The sequence below is a fragment of the Bison bison genome, unplaced genomic scaffold, assembly GCF_000754665.1.
Source record: "Bison bison bison isolate TAMUID 2011002044 unplaced genomic scaffold, Bison_UMD1.0 scf7180017864342, whole genome shotgun sequence".
Taxonomy (NCBI): domain Eukaryota; kingdom Metazoa; phylum Chordata; class Mammalia; order Artiodactyla; family Bovidae; genus Bison; species Bison bison.
This window is the reverse complement of record NW_011494914.1, coordinates 474,043-490,961: the sequence shown is the minus strand read 5'-3', so window position 1 is coordinate 490,961 and position 16,919 is coordinate 474,043. Positions and strand designations below refer to the sequence as shown.

At 52.8% G+C, this 16,919-nt stretch overlaps 1 protein-coding gene across 1 annotated transcript in view; it reads left to right on the top strand.

Annotated features, from left to right (window-relative positions):
• The window catches only part of SORCS2 (sortilin-related VPS10 domain containing receptor 2), a 65,941-nt gene that overhangs the window by 9,829 nt on the left and 39,193 nt on the right, over positions 1–16,919 (top strand). The window contains exons 5-7 of the mRNA XM_010854543.1: positions 3,764–3,828; positions 6,879–6,997; positions 9,373–9,462. Of these exons, the coding sequence (XP_010852845.1) occupies positions 3,764–3,828; positions 6,879–6,997; positions 9,373–9,462 (274 nt within the window). The remainder of the gene's footprint in view (positions 1–3,763; positions 3,829–6,878; positions 6,998–9,372; positions 9,463–16,919) is intronic.

Here is a 16,919-nt window from a genome sequence, read left to right as displayed (position 1 = left end):
CCCATGCCCCCTCCCTCATCCCCTCTGCCTCCTCCCTCCTCTCCTCTGCCTCCCTCCACTGCCTCCCCTGCACCCTCCCTCCTCTCTTGCCCCCTCCCTCCCCCTGGCCTGGTCCCGACTCAGCCCCTGACTAACTGCCGGGCTGTGCAGCCCCAGCCAGCGCCCCGGCCCCCTCCCCATTTCTGTCATCTCTTGGGAGCTGATCAAAATCGGTCTGCGTAGGTAGCTCTCCGGTCTCACTGCCCCAGCAATGGGGCTCCGGTGCTCAGGAAATGCTTGTTGGATGAGAGAGTGAGTGAGGCCCACGGAGGATGAGACTTGGCCGAGGTCCACGGGCAGAGGGAAGGGGAGCTGAGCACAGGGTTCCCGCGGCCTCTAGAGGTGCACAGAGAGACAAGCTCTTTCTACCAAGGTGTGATTCCTGAGTGTGGATGTGTTCGCACACATACACTCGTGTTCTCTGCTTCGCATGTCATTTGGGCCACACACTAACACATGGACTCCCTGCCAGGCCACAGTCCTGTTTCCTCGGGACAAACACGTGGAAACAACTCCCTGCCCACCCCCTCTGCCTCTTCAGTGTCTTCATGCCAATCAGGACCAGGAACTAGCTGGCTGACATAGGGCCACAGGCCGCAGAAGGGAAGCCTTGGTCTCTCCCCTGGAGCAATGGCCTGTCGGTGCGCCTTCCACCACATGGCTGCCCTCGCGAGAACTCGGGTCTTCCTCAGAAACTAGGGCACCAGTGTCAGGCCTTGTCATTCCTGTCAACACGGACTCAAGGAAGTGGGGAGGGGTCAGGAGGTGGGGAAAAGCTGGGAGGAGGGGAGGGGTCAGGAGGTTGGAGGGGTCAGGAGGAGGGGAGGGGCTAGGAGGTGGGAGGGGTCAGGGAGGGGCGGTCCCTGAGCTGGTGGCCTGGGAGATTAGCAGAGCTGGCAGCTCCCCTGATGCGTCCAGTCCCAGGGAGACCTCTGGGATCACCGAGAGAAGCGGCCCACAGACACTGAAAGCAGAGTTTGTGCTCATTCGGACACGTTGTTATCTCTGGCAAATCAGATGATTTCTTCCCCAAGTTTCTGTCTTTGACCTGACAGCAGGAATTGCCAAAGCCCCATGTTCTAAGACCTTCATGTTTTGAGACTCTTAAGCAAGTGAGCTCATTAGACTGACCTCCTGGGGCCATGGCCAGGGACTGGGAGACCTACTGTGTTTTGGGACCGTGATGACTCTGGCTCATCACCTCCCTGCTAGTCTCTAAATGGCACTGGGACAGAATCGTGAGGGCCTCCCAGCAGCAGCCACGTTGTGAACACTGACCATCCACCAGGCACCGACCATGGGTCCAAGTGCGTCATCTTATGAAATCCACACAACAGCCCCGACTGTCTCCCCTTCATGTTACAGAGGGCAAAGTGGAGAGAGGCCAGGGCATGTGTCCTCAGTCACACCGCCCGGAAGCAGCAGCCCCAGGCCATGGCTGCTTCTGCTTGTGGCCGGTGGCCATGCCACTGGCCGCTCTGCCAAGCAGTCTGCTCTCCTGCATTCCCCAGGCATTTCCAAGTTGGCCTTGGCACTCCAGCCTGGGTCCACCCATAAAGCCTCAGCCTTCCTCTTCCGTGAGCTCCAGTGCCTGCCAGGTGGGCGGCAAGAGGCAGGGCCTCTATCCTGAGGGGAGGTGAGGGGGTGACCACTGCAGCCCTGGAGGCGGGTGGTGGGCATCTTGAGGGTTCAGCGGAATTGTTTGCATCAGAGCTTTCCTTAGTAACTGTCAACTCCCCAGGCTCCCAGAGCTATGGACTTTTCCAACAGCTTGCTCAGCCACAGGTCTTCTCAAGCAACTGCTGTTTCCAAACAGCAGACCGAGGGCCTTCCCCAGACACCAGCTTTGGGGACCATGACAAACTAAAAGGTCTAGGGGGTAACGCTTGTCCCTTCCCACAGGGAGCCAGGCTCCATCTGAGCTGTGTAAGTGCAGAGGTTCACGTGGTCTTTCAAGACCCACGGTTGAGGGTTTCTAGGGGCAGGGACCTCAGGCTCATCGTGCTCCCAGCCTGTTGCTGGGCCTGGTGTGTGGGCCCGCTGGGAAGTGGCAGGGGAGAGACTCCGGTGGGGAGAGAGAGGGAATGAGAGAGGGAATGAATGGATGAATGAAAAGTGAGATAAATGAATGAGTGCCTGAGAAAGTGAATGAGTGAGTGAATGAGTGAGCAAGCCACAGGCCGGGTGTCATACCCCATTCACAGATGACGGATGGTCAAACTAAACTTCCTCTGCTGAGCCGAGGACCTGTCAGCGCTCCTGGTAGGGAACAATGTCTAACTTTATTCAGAAAAGAGAGGAAAATGTCAGGCAGGAGACCTCCTTCCAAGGAGCTTACAGATGGCCTGTTCAGCAAGCCTAAATCAACACTTCGCCTTGCACTCGAGACTGTCCGGAGGGTCGGCGTGATTGATGCTGGCTCCCACACTGAAACACTCTGACTGCACTTCCCACCACCCAGAGCATCTGTGGATTTCGCATGTCCAGCGGGGACCACCTGGTCCCGGAGGAGACGGAGTGCACAGGGACCCCAGCACCAAGCCTGCTGGGCATTGGGTTGAGAACTGAGGGGCCAGCTTGAGGCCAGGGGCTGCCAGCAGTGGGAGCTGAGTGCTCTGCGGGGACGTCTCATTGGCCTGGAGGGGCCGTGGGGGTGCCTGTCCACAGCGCTGAGTGGCACCGCTATGACACTCTGATGCAGTGAGACTCTGCGTCAGATTCTCAGCCTGCCCTTCGGCAAAGTAAATGTGCTGCACCAACCAGGTCGGTGTCCGTGAGAGGGTCAGCCGGGGGACGCCTTTGGAATGGTCATATCATCTGGAATGCACATTATAACAGATGCAGTCAGCTCATCACACCCACGACCTCCTGGGTGTTCTCGCCTAAGAGATGGCTGAAGTAGACAGAAGGTTCTAAAGGGGGTGGACAGGCAGAAGGTGACCGTCCGGTTGACACGGGGAACCAGTAAAGTCTGGGAAACACTGAACCGCAGCACGTCACCCCGAAGTGTCCTTTCAGTTGGAAGACCTGCACCTCACCTCCTGGGTGCCCGTGCTGGGCGGGCAGGGGTCGGCACTGGCCTTGTCCACCATGGAGGACGTAGCCCAGGCCCTGTGACGCGTCTTCCTCCCGTTCTCAGCCCTCGTTGAGCACTCTCGTTGAGCCCTCATTGTCCCCAGCCACGGTCCCCGCTGTGCTGCCTGAACCCCCGGTCCAGCTGTGTCTGACTCTTTGCAACCCCATGGACTGTATAGGCCTTGGAATTCTCCAGGCCAGAATACTGGAGTGGGTCGCCTTTCCCTTCTCCAGGGCATCTTCCCAACCCAGGGATTGAACCCAGGTCTCCCGCATTGCAGGCGGATTCTTTACCAACTGAGCTATCAGGGAAGCCCCGAAACTAGGGTGATATTCCCAGGCCTCTCCTGCCTCCTAAGATCATTTCGATCACTAACACACGTGTGCACACGCACATGCATACACACGTGTACAGACACGGATGCACAAGTCTTCTCTAAACCACTGTAAACGGAAGAATGCCCAGCAAGGCAGAGGTGGGGGCTCCGTCGGCGTCCCAGGAGCAGCTGGGCTCTGGGGGAGGGCCGTGCCCTCTGAGCCTCAGACCCGGGAGGCCACGAGGCTCCCAGGGGTTCTGGCAGCAGACAGGCCCGGGAGGAAGGGCTTGGGGGCTTCGTTTCCAAAGCCAACCTTTGCTGTTCTTTTCCAGGGCTGTGTCTGGGGTGGACGCTGACCCTGACTTGGTCCACCTGGAGGCCCAGGACCTCGGAGGAGGTAAGCAGGGAGGACGTAGGAGCCGGGGACCCCGAGTGCTCACCCCATGGCAGGCTCGGCCGCCCTTGTCCTTGGCGACTGGCCCTGAACAGCTGACCTCGCTGTGTTACGATGTGGCATAATTTTTAAATGTGCTTGTTTTCCAGCCAGGGATAAATCGAAATCAAGGAGCTCCGCTCCAGTGGAAAAGTCTATTAAGAGGGCGATTTGTTCTGGCCTCTGAGCACTGAGTGCTTCCCCATCTCTCAGCCCCGATCCCCGCCCTGCACTTGCTGGGTGTCGAGGTGAGGCAGGGACTCTGATGGCTCCCCCCGCCTCCAGGGGGCAGGAGCCTTCCTGGCAGATGAGCCCAGAGGCCATGCCTGTTATGAGGAAGGTCCTCTGTGCTCACTGCCGACAGAACCACGGAAGGTTCTAGAACATCACAGCCAGTAGGACCTATAGGTTGTGTTTTCACTCAACAAACACTGGCTGAGCCCCCTGTGGACCAGGCCCAGGGCTAACCCTGCTGAGGACCCACAGGTGGACAAGACCCAGCCCTGCCCCTTGCCTGGCAGGACCTCCTTGGTTTCTACTGGCATCCAGACCTGGGCAGGGCCACCCTTCACCTACAGTGGGTGCCGACAAGTGCAAGCTGCTGTCCCTGGGGGGGACATAGTACATGGAGGGCGGGTTCAGTGCCAGGCACTGGAGTCCTGGCTGGTGACCGAAGCTCTGGAGGGAGCTCCCAGCCCTCTATGTGGCAGCCAGGTGACCCTGGAAGTGACCTCAGTTCCCTGCCCTCAGCATCCTTCTCTGTGGAATGGGTCCCACGCGTAGTGCTCAGCCTGGGGCGGCATGGGTCATCAAGTGGCAGGGGGGTCCCCTTACCACGTCCAAGCCCTAGGCTCTTCCCTGGATGCCCCCAGCCCCTGTCCTGCAGGGAGCAGGGCAGTGTTACTGTTGTTTCTGCTTCACTTCTTGAGCTCAGTCATGGGGTCTGGAGCCGGTGCAGACCCCAGCCCTGCCACCCTCCATGCAAAAATCCCAAGTCACCCCCTGCTCCCAGCCACCCCAGCCTGGGAGTTCCACCAGAACCCCATCCAGCCAAGCTTGGTGGCACAGAATCCTGGCCTTTAGGACCCACTGCACTGGCCACCCCCACCTACCCTCCAGCCAGCCTGAGCTACTGACCATTCCCCAAGGTCACCCTGTCCCCTGCCATTGCCCCTGCGGGAAGGCTGGGCCCCTGTCCCCGGAAGGACCCTGGGGTGACAGTGCAGGCTGTGGACAGGAGGACGGTCACTCCTGTCACACTGGGGCTTGTTCACGAGAGCCAAGCGCCCACCTCCCTTCTCAGCCCCGTGGTCAGAAACTTCACCTCAGCAGCCTCAGAGTGGCTCCAGAGAGTGGTTTACGCCGCAGAGATTAGCAAGGGCTACGGATCAGCCCTTCTCCCACTGCACAGACCGTCAGCACCGTGAGAGGTGGTCTTTGTCTGTCTTGCTGGCAGTAGAGCTAGAGCAGGGAGGACCTGACCATCGTGACATGAGTGAGCGAGTGAGCGGACGAATGCATGGCTGAATGAGTGGGCGAGTGAGTGAACGAATGAGTGAGTGGGTGAGTGAGCAGACCGTCCACTGAGTCTGGCCTGGGTTCGACTCCACAGCGTGCCCAGCCAGGCAAGCCCACGACAGGATATTCAGTGTTGACCACAGGGAGTGACTGGCCTATTTAGAGGGGAGAAGGATGTGGTTCTAGAGGAATCAGGCTGTGGCACAGCCATGGCTGATTGCGAGCCTACTGTGCGCACTGTTTCAGGGGACCCTGCCAGTGAGTTAGGGCAGGCCTTCCAGCCCCCAGCCCGGCCCCCTGGCACTCTCTGTGCTGCCCAGCTACCCCAGGCCGTGGGCAGGATATGCCCCCAAAGGTGCTGATGTCTCTGAGCGCCTGGCTGGGCTCCATTTGGCCCCTGTGGTTAATTCTGCTCCTGCCCACACGTGGGAGAGATGAGTCCCCAGGGCAGAGGCTCCAGGCAACTCCCCGGGGGTCCCCCATCCCAGAGACAGAGGGCCTAATGGAAATGGGAATCTCCAGGCAAAGCTGGTGTTCAATTTGCTCAACCATAGATATTTCAAAAAGGATGAAAGAGTTTGCCTAAGTCTAGTGGGGAAAGAACCCCTGAGTCCTTGCTCACACCCACCTGTTGATTGGTTGTGAGTGGAGAAACATCTGGAGGGCAGGAGGGGTCCTAGCCGTGACAGGCACTGTAGCCCTGGACTCTCCCTTCCCTGGGTGACCACACACCCACTGGGCCCGGGGAAGGCCAGTGGCTGGGGGTTGTGTGGGGATCTCCTGCCCACGTCTCTGGGGGTTGCTCTGCGGCCCCTCCCCCAGAGAGGGGATCCAGGTGTCCAGGGATGTATAGGTGTTATGTCTGCGGGTAGCCTAAGCCAGGAGCAGAGGGTGGACGGGGCAGGACATGGGCCTAGTCCTGCACTCATACAGCTGTGCTCTCCTGCACGACTTGAGCCCAGGGTCAGCAAGCGCTTCCCATCAAGGCCAGCTGGTAAACGTTTCAGCTTGGCCGGCCGTGTGGCCTATGCTGCCCGTGACCGCCATGGTAGTGTGAAAGCGCTGTGTGTGATGCGTAAACACGCAGACATAGCTGTGTTCCATGGAGCCTTTCTTTGGGAAAAGCCTGGAGGCCGGCCGGGTGGCCCTGAGTAGACAAGTCTCTAACCTCGCTCAGCCTCAGTTTCTGCATCTGGAAGATTGGACCACCCTCCCCCGCCCCCCAGTATGGTCCTGAGGATCGAAAGAGCTCCTCCCAGGAGAGCGCAGGGCACAGAGCCGCCCCCACCCCCACTCAGCGGCAGGTGTAGTACTCGAAGGGCCAACCCTTTAAAATTCAGACCCACAAACAACATCTGCGGCGGTGGTATCGGAACACAGATGGAGCGAGAAGGCTCAGCACTTCATCATGTCTGGGGCTGCGTCTGACTCCGTCCGCTGGCGTCTGGGCGTTTTGAGATTTCACGGCCCGCGTGGCTGCCTCTTATCTCCTGCAGGTTTTCGCTACGTCACCTGCCAGATCCACAACTGCTCCGATAACACGCGGACGACGCCCTTCGCGGGCCCCATCGACCGCGGCTCTCTGACTGTGCAGGACGACTACGTCTTCGTGAAGGTGCGCTTGCTTCCGGGGCTCCTGGAAATGGGCAGGAGGTGATGTGGAATATAAGCCACTCTGGGGGAGATGGAATCACCCCAACAGGAAGCCATAAAACGGCTACTTTACCTTCAAGTGCTACTTGCTTCAGTTCCTGCTGCCCCTGTGGCGAGGCGCCCCCGCCCCCAGAACCCCACAAACCCAGAGCACTGGAAATGGGCTGCCATCCGCTCCTTCTCCCTTCTGCCCCCCAGGACCCTCCCACAGCTCAGGGCCCCCAAGCCTGAACCCGTGCTGCTCCATCTGGTTCTGGTGGCTCTGAGTTGATATGGGTTGTCTCTGGTCATTGTTCTTGGCTACTTCATCAGCAGTCCACAGCCCAGGGACCAAGCCCTGCGGCCTGGTACTCAGATCACAGTTGGGACCACCCTCCAAAACCGTGTGATCTGACTGTTCAGAAACTCCAGGGAGCAGCTGGTCATACCACTTCTTGATTACTTCCACTGATGAGGAACTCGCTCCTTTCAAAACAGCCCATCCCCTCCGAGACAACCCAAATCTTTGGAAATGTCCTTACAGCAGTGAGATAAAGTGTTTGCTCTACTCTCGTCCACTGGCCCCTGTTCTGCCCGCTCGGATCCCAGGGGATAATACCACAGGCTCTAATGGAGACGGTCCCTAAGGGCACTGGCTGGGCGCTCTCTCCACTGAAGGCTCCCCCATCTCGGAGACACTTCATCACCCCACAGAGTGGACCCACACCTCCTGTGGAGCGGGGGCCGGAACTGGCAGGGTGGGTCATGGCCCCCATGAGGGCAGTCAGTAAGAGGCTCCTGCCACCACCAGCCCTGCTCTCATTCTCCTTCACCTGCTGCTGAAGCCCCTCGGCCTCCCATACCTTCTGTCTCTTTGCATGTGCTCTTCCCTGGGCTTGGAGTGCTCACGGCCCCTCTTCCACCTTCTCTTCCCATTCTCTGTCATGTACCCCCTCCTCCAGGAAGCCTTCCTTGGCTTCCGCCTACTTCAGGCCTGCTGGTCGCCTCCTTGGAGTGCCCCCGGCTCTCTCTCCCGTCCTTCACTGCAGCCCAGGCCACACTGGCATGCTTTACTATTTACCGTAGAGCCTGCAGTCTGCGGGGAGGTGTGCTCCAGATCTGTACTCAGCACCACCCCCTGCGTTTCTCAAACATCTGCTGAGTGTTGGAGCAACAGTGGCCGCAGCTTCTTTGACAATCAATCCCGCGTGGAGTGTTTTCGAAACACTTTGCTTGGTCCGCCAGCACCACAGCCTGAGACCCCTGGGGGCACAGCTGTGGCTGAACGGGCTGGGCTGGTCCTTGTGCAGCAGGGGGCCCTGGGTTGGTGGGGGGGGCTTGGTTAGAGGTGCTGGGAAGCCTGGCCAGGCCGAGGGTGGGCCATGGGAGGGGGCTCAGGGAGGACTGGGGTGCTGTAAGGAAGCAGGGGACACTGTGATCGGACAGCTCAGGGGTCAGGTCTAGAAGTGGGGGCTCAAGAAGCTGAGTTGCGGTGGGTGAAGGAGCCACCCCTGTGCTCAGCCTTGGCGGTGCTCAGGCGTGATCGTGACCACTCTCAGCTCTGTCACAGCAGCCTGGTCTGCCGCTGGTGACACTGTCTGCGTCAGACGGGAGAGGTGCGTGCCTGGCTAAAGGCTGAGGTCAGGGGCCACAGGGCTCTGTCCAGCTCTTGGCCCAATCCGTCTCCCATCGCCTGTTTGCCCCCTTGCTCCTCTTCCCCTCTCCCTCCTCCCCACTTACGCCTTCCCCCAAAGAAGCAAACGCCGCTCTTTTCCTGGCTCTTCCATTCTCTCCCATGGGAGACAAGTCACTCCAGCTCTGGACCTCACTCTGCTCATCTGTACAGTGGAGGTCACCACAGCGCGTGGACCTGCTGGGCTTGATGCCGATGGCCTGCCTTGTGTCACACATGCGGCGTCCCAGGAGCCCTGCCTGTCGTGTCGCCTCTCTTGCCTTGTGTTCTGGTGGCATCTTGTGTGACTTGAGCTTACCTCTGTCCTGTCTCTTCCTCCACTCAGCAGTTCACCAAGTACTCTCACTAAGAGAAGTTCTGGGGAACAGAATTTTCTTTCCTTTGTTCTGTAACTCAGATACAGGGAAGCAAAGTGCTGAAAGAGCACAAGGGAAGGAGATTAGTTCTAACCGAGGGAGGTGGAGGAAGACTTCCCAGAGGTGGGGCATTTGGTATGGGGCTCTGAAGGATGAATAGGAGTCTGTCTAGTTCAGGCAAAGCACATGTAAACAATATAAAAGGGCATTTTCACCAGCTGAAATACAATGTGTAGTTTTTCATTCATGAAGATCTGGCTTAACTGGAAACCTAGCCCCTTAAAAAAGTATTTTTTCCCCTCCTGTTAGGCAACCACAGCAAACCAGACCAAATACTACATCTCTTACCGTCGCAATGAATTTGTCCTGATGAAACTGCCAAAGTATGCATTGCCAAAGGTAAGAGTGGGTTCCCTGTTCCACCTGGCCCTGAGCTGTGTCCTGAGCCTGCACTGACTTGGGGGCCTGCAGGTGCCTGGTGATGGCCAGCTCAGGATGGACAAGAGCGAGGCGGCCTTGCTTCCTGCAATGACTCCCCTCCGCCTCCACTCCACCCTTGCATGTGCCCAGCTGCATCCTGTCCTAGGGCCTCCACCATGCTCCTTCCTCTGCCTGTTCTTCCTTTTCCCCAGACTCCCGCACATGTGATGTTTCAGAGCAGTATCTCCTCCTATTGAGCCTCCAGGCTGGTCCTGCTCACACCTTACGCTTCTCTTTCCTGGCACTCAGGGTGTGAGGAAGACCCTGTGTCCATTTCCTGCTTTCATCTGGAGTTTCTGGGGCTGGGGCGCAGTTTCTGTTTTATTCACCACTGCATTCCAGCTATCTACTATGGTGCCTAGTATGTAGTAGGTGCTCAATTAATGCTACTTCCTTCCCCTTGTGTGTATGTGTGTATGAGTTGGTCAGTCGTGTCTGACTTTTTGTGACCCCATGGACTGTAGCCCACCATACTCCTCTGTCCATGGGATTCTCCAGACAAGAATACTAGACTAGGTTGCCATTCCCTTCTCCAGGGGATCTCCCTGACCCAGGGATCGAACCTGGGTCTCCTGCATTGCAGACAGATTCTTTATCATCTGAGCCACCAGGCAAGTCCTGGCAAAGCAAAGAAGAGGGGACGTGGAGGCTGCCCAGACACTGCCCCCGCCCTGTTTCAGAGTGAACTCCACAGTCCCCTCCCTGCTGGTATGGCATTCCAATTTTACAAAGGAAGTGACTGAAGATCAGAGAGGCTAAGTATCCTGTCTGAAGTCACACAGCTGGTAAGAAGCCGAAGCACGTTTCACACTGAAGACCAGCCTCCGGCCACATCCCCCTCCGGAGGATGTTTTCACTCCCTGTACATAATTCAGAAACACAGATAGAAGCAGCCTTTCCTCACCCACACGCTTACTGAGCATCGCATATAAGCTGGGAACTAACTCTACAGCTGTGAGTCAGACACCTCAAATTCCTTCCCTGGCTGGGTTTTCAGAGGAAACAGGCAGAAAGTCAGGCAGACAAATGTGTGGTATAATTGCCGGCTGTGGTGTGTGCTGAAACGGGATAAGAGGCCAAGCCAGAGAATGACAGAGGACGGGGGAAGCTTCCCTGAGTGGGGTGTTTGCTCTGAAGCCCAAAGGCTGGGGGAAAGCTGTTCATGGGTAGGATGGTGCAGATGCAAAGGCCCTGGGGCCGGAGAGACCTGGCTGGAGGGCAGAGGGTGGGGGCCAGGTGAGAGGAGGCAGTCCTTCCTATGACCCAGCTTCAAAGGATGACTGAGGACCTCCTCATAGGGGTGGCATTCGTATTGGCACTAAGTGTCCCTAAGCTCACTCAGGAGTCCTGCCCAGGACCCGTGATGGGCTGGGGGTTGGGGGTGATGCACAAGTCAGGCTGCTCTCAGGGATCATCCCCCAACCCTGAGCCCAGGGTGGGGTGTCCCAAGACCACATATGGTCTTGTGAGCACACTGCCCATCCAGGCAGCAGGCTGCTTCCTCTCCACCAAATTCAGGAGAGCAGCCAGATCCCGTGTTCCCACCAACAACGCGGAGAGCTACCTAACTGAATTTCCTAATCAGATTTTGTTGTTATACGGTGAATTTGTGACTCTTGCCTCTTTCCTCCGCTCAAACCATTCCCATCTTTTTTTTTTTTTTCTTTCATTAATGGCCCAAGTTGGCCCAATGGCCCATGAAAACAACAGAAATTAGAGCCGAGGGGAACTCACCACGGCCTCCCCACCTCCTTCCCTCCCTGCCCTCCCCCAGCCCTGTTTGACTGCCTCTGGTCCCTGGCCCCAAGCCAAAGCAACTTTTCTGCAGCTGCGTCATCGCAGTCACTCTGTCTGCAGCCTGGCTTTCACATGGCAACGTCTTGGGAGAATTTTTCCCGAATGATACACGATAGCCCCTTTTAAATAATGGCAAAACTTTCAACTCAGGAGACTGTGCCTTGTTCAGCTAAGCCAGACTCCTGTTGTGTAGGCATTTGGGTTGTTTCCATATTTCGTAGTTATAAACTGTGCTGCTAGGAATATATTTGCACCCACAGGTATTTATTTTTTTATTTTCACAAGTTAGTCTAAGAAGAATTTCTGGACCAAGGATATAAGTATTTGTGGAGCTTAGTTGCTTTCTAAAAGGGTTCCACCTTGCCACCAGCAAAGTTAGAATAGGCCTGTTTTAACATGGCTTTGCCAGATTTTGTGTTGTATCAGTTCTGTCTTCCTTCTACTTAAAAAGGTATAAATGGCCTCATTCTGTCGTTTTAATTCACCTATCTCTGAAAACTAAAATGGGTAAACAGTTTTTATTATATTTGTCAGCATTATTTGCTTAAATTGTTTACTTGTAGAGATTCTAAAAAAATACTCAAGAGAAAAAAATAGAGAAAAAAGAGAAAGAAAAAAAAAGCAGGCAAAGGCTATAAACAGACAAAAGAGAGGAAAAATCCAAATAACTACTGATTCTATAAAAACATTCAGAAGCATAAAGTGAATGCAAATGTACTTTAAAGTGAAATAGTCTTTTATCTGTAATATGTTCACATAAAATAAAATCCATAAAGTGTAGGAATAAAGGAGAAAGTGACGTCAGGGAAGAGGGTGGGGTGGAAGCACGGAGTCCGTCTTCTCACTTAGGCCAACAACCACACTGGCAGAACCCTCCTGATGTAATGATTTTGGAACTCCTGGTCTGTTCCAAGGCTTGCAGCTTCCAGGGGAAGGCTTGGAAGGTAAGTCATTAATTTCCACAGTTTTGGCTCTTCCCAAGGTAGTGGCTAAACGTCTCTCCCGACCTCCCCCTCAGCCACAGGATAGCATCCGTGCACACGTTCCTGGAGCCGTGGACACACCGCTTGCAGGATTCATGATGCTAATCCCTGGGCACCAGTAGGTCTGGGACTATATGCTCCTGATCATGAAGCACTTAATTTCTTCCACTTGGTGGTTGTTTCAGCATCTATAAAACAACTCAGGAATTGTACATCAGACACTATTATCTAGGCCCTTCAGAGAGGACCTAAAGCAGAGGATATGGGGGAAGGGTCTGTCCTGGGAAGGCCCCATAGGGTCCTGCTGGTCTTACAGCCAGAGCCTGTTTCCACCTTCATCCCCACATTTATTTTTCTTCTTTTCCCTTTTGGGAGCCAACATTTAAGGACAGAGGATGAGATGATCAGATGGCATCACCAACTCAGTGGACATGAATTTGAGCAAGCTCCAGGAGATAGTGAAGGACAGGGGAGGCTGGCATACTGCAGTCCATGGGGTCACAAAGATTCATACATGACTCAACAACTGAACAACCGTTTAAGGATGAGGACATTCAGAAGCAACAGCCATATGGAGGGATGTAGAAAGTCATGAAGCATGCCCAGGAAAAAGCTCACGCTCAGACAAGACTTGAGGAGAACTTCAGTTTACACCTCAGGCTGATTCCCAAGACACACACAGCCTGCAGCAATAAAATAAAAATAAAAAACAAACAAAAGAGCCAGCAAACCATGGGGGGGCGGGAATCTGATTTCCTGCATTATTAGATTGGAATATCCAGTTTTCAACAGCAAGGAGACTACAAGGCAAGCAAAGCAGGGGCCATCCATTCCAAGGGGAGAACACCAGCAGAAGCAGCCTCTGAGAAAGGCCAGACGCCAGACCTACTAGACAAAGACTTTAATGTAACTGCCTTCAAGATGCTCAAAGAAGTAAAAGACACGGGGAGACAGTCAGGAAAGCAGTGTGCTCTTGAATTAGAAGTACAAGCATACCTCGTTTTATTGCACCTAGCAGATACTGCATTCTTTTTAACAAGTTATAAGTTTGTGGCAACCCTGCGTGGAGCCAGTCTATTGGGCCATTTTTCCAACAGCATTTGCTTTTTGTCTTTGCATCATATTTTGGTAAATCTCACAATATTTCAAACCTTTTCATTCTTACCATATTCATTATGATCAGTGACTTTTGATGTGACTGCTATAATTGCTTGGAGCCAACTTAATTGATAAACATTATGTGCGTTTTGACTGCTCCACTGAGCAGCCATTCCCCCATCTTTGTCCTTCTCCTCTGACCTCCCTGTTCCCTCAGACATACAAAATTGACATTACAATGGCCTCTAAGTGTTCCAGTGAAAGGAAGAGTCACACTTCTTTCACTTTAAATTAAAACCTAGAAATGATTACACTTAGTGAGGAAGACTTGTTGAAATCCAAGACAGGCTGAAAGTCAGGACTTTTACAGCAAACAGCAGGTTGTGAATTGAAAGGAAAAGTTCTTGAAGGAAATTAAAAGTGCTACTCCTATGAACACGTGAACAAACAGCCTTATCACTGATATGGAGAAAACCAAACAGCCTTATCACTGATATGGAGAAAGTCTGAATCATCTGGGTAGAAGATCACACCAACCACAACATTCCATTAAACAAAGCCTAAACCCACCACTTCCCTGGTGGCTCAGATGGTAAGGCGTCTGTCTACAATGCAGGAGACCTGGGTTCGATCCCTGGGTTGGGAAGATTCTCTGGAGAAGGAAATGGCAACCCACTCCAGTACTCTTGCCTAGAAAATCCCATGGACGGAGGAGCCTGGTGCAGGCTACTGCCCATGAGGTCGCAAAGAGTCGGACTCGACTGAGCGACTTCACTTTCACTTTCAAACCCAGAACAAAGCCCTGTGCTGTGCTAAGTAGCTCAGTCATGTCAGACTCTTTGCAACCCCAGGTTCCTCTGTCCACGGGATTCTCCAGGCAAGAATACCAAGGTGGATTGCTACGCCCTCCTCCAGGGGATCTTCCCAACCCAGGGGTCGAACCCAGGCCTCCCACATTGTCGGCGGATCATTTTACCATCTGAGCCAGCAGGGGAGCCCAAGGAAAGCGCTAACTCTCCTCAATTCTATGAAGGCTGAGAGGTGAGGAAGCTGCGGAAGAAAAGTCTGAAGCTGGCAGAGATTGGTTCATGAGGTTCAAGGAAAGAAGCCGTCTCCATAACATCATAGTGCAAAGTGACAAAGCAAGTGGTGATGTGCTAATAGAAGCTGCCACAAGTTATCCAGATACAACTAAGGTTATTAATGAAGGTGGCTACGCTGAACAACGGATTTTCATTGTAGACATGCAGCCTCTGTTGGAAGAAGATGCCACTAGGACTTTCATAGGTAGAGAGGAGAAGTCAATGCCTGGCAGCAAAGCTTCCAAGGACTGACTGACTCTCTTGTTAGGAGGGGCTAATGCAGCTGAGGACTTGAAGTTGAAGCCAGTGCTCATTTATCATTCTGAAAATGTTAGGGCCCTTAGGAATCATGATCAATCTACTCTGCCTGTGTTCTGTAAGTGAAACAAAGCCTGAATGACAGTGTATCTACTTACAATATGGTTCACTGCCTATTTTAGCCCCACTCTTGAGACCTAGTGCTCAGAGAAAGATTCCTTTCAAAATATCACTGCTCATTTGACAGTGCACCTGGCCCCCACAAGCTCTGATGGGGAATTCAGTGAGATTAATGTCAGCATGCTGGTTTCACACCTTCTGACAAGTGTGCGCATTCTGCAACTCGTGCATCCAGGAGGGATTTCAACTTTCAAGTCTGAATATCTAATAAATACAGCTCACAAGGCTGTAACTGCTAAAGACAGTGATTCCTCTGATGGATCTGGGCAAAGTCCATCGAAGACCTTCTAGGAAGGATCTGCCATTCTAGATGCCATTAAGAACATTTGTGATTCATGAGAAGAGGTCAAAGTGTCAACATCAACAGGAGTTTGGAAGAAGTGGAGTCCAACCCTCATGGATGACTTTGAAAGGGTTAAGACTTCAAATGAGGAAGTAACTACAGATGTGGTAGAACCAGCAAGAGAACCAGAATTAGAAGTGGAGCCGGAAGATGTGACTGACTTTCTGCAAGCTCATGATAAAACTTCAAGGGATGAGGAGGTGCTCCTTATGGACAAGCAAAGAAAGGGATTTCTTGGATGGAATTTACTCCTGGTGAAGATGCTGTGAAGATTGCTGAAATTACAGCAAAGGATTTAGATGTTACACTAGCTTAGTTGATGGGGCAATGGCAGAGTTTGAGGGGATTGATACCAATTTTGAAAGAAGTCTACTGTGGGTAAACGCTATCAAACAGCATTGCATTCTATACAGAAATTATTCAAAAAGGGAAGAGTGGATAGATGCGGCATTGCTCATTGTTGTCTTATTCTAAGAAGTTGCCGCAACCACCACACTGGTCACACAGCAGCTGTCAACATCTAGTTCAGACCCTCCACCAGCAAAAAGATTAGGACTCACTGAAATCTAAGATGGTGGTTACCCATTTTTTAACAATAAACTACTTTTTAGTTAAGGTTATACATTTTGTAAGACGTAATGCTATTGTGCACTTAGAAATTACAGAATAGTGTGACTGTAACTTTTATATACACTGAGAAACCAGAGAAATCTGTGTGACTCACTTTATCGTGATGTTTGATTTATGGGGTGGTCTGGAACTGAACCCACAGTATCTCTAAAGTGTTCCTGTACCAAAAAAAAGACAGAACACGTGGAACCAAAAATAAATCCTGAAGCTGAAAGGAACAATAATTGAAATGGAAAATCCACTAGAGACATTCAAAAACAGATTTGAGCAAATAGAAAGAACCAGAGAACTTTGAAGATGGGACAATTGAAATGATAAAACCTGAGGGACAGAAAGAAAAAAAATTGAAGAAAAGTGAAGACCATCCAAGAGACCTGTGGGCCATCATCAAGTGAGCCAATGTACGAACTATGGAAGTCCCAGAGGAAGAAGAAAGAGAGAAAGGGGCAGAGGAATTATTCGAAAGCCCGAAACTTCCTTAAAACTGATGAAAAACATAATATCAGACCTTTAAAAGCTTGGTGAGCTCCAAGTAGCATAAACACGAAGAGTTCCACACCAAGACATTATACTCAAGCTGTGGAAACACGAAGAAAGAATCCTGAAAGCAGCAAGAGACAAGTCACTCATCACATACAGGGGTCATCAATAAGATTATAGGCAGATTTGTTACCAGAAACCTTGGAGGCCAGAAGGCAGTGAGTTGCAATATTCAAAGTGCTGAAAGAATTTGGTGAAGATGTTGGTTCATTCAGCTGTTCCTTAAATTTTACCTAAAAATCTATGAGGAAATTTCCCCTATCATTCTTACTAAAATGTTTTTAAGCTTTCCAAAAGTACTTCTTTAAAATGGTTTCACTACAACTAATGGAATAATGCAAATATATATACCATCTCCACCTGTTTACCACTCCATTCCTCCTTTCCATGACCACCTCACTTCATCCCTCAAGGCAACTGTTGTAGGAACTCTTGTTGTTCACTCGCTCATTTGTGTCCAACTCT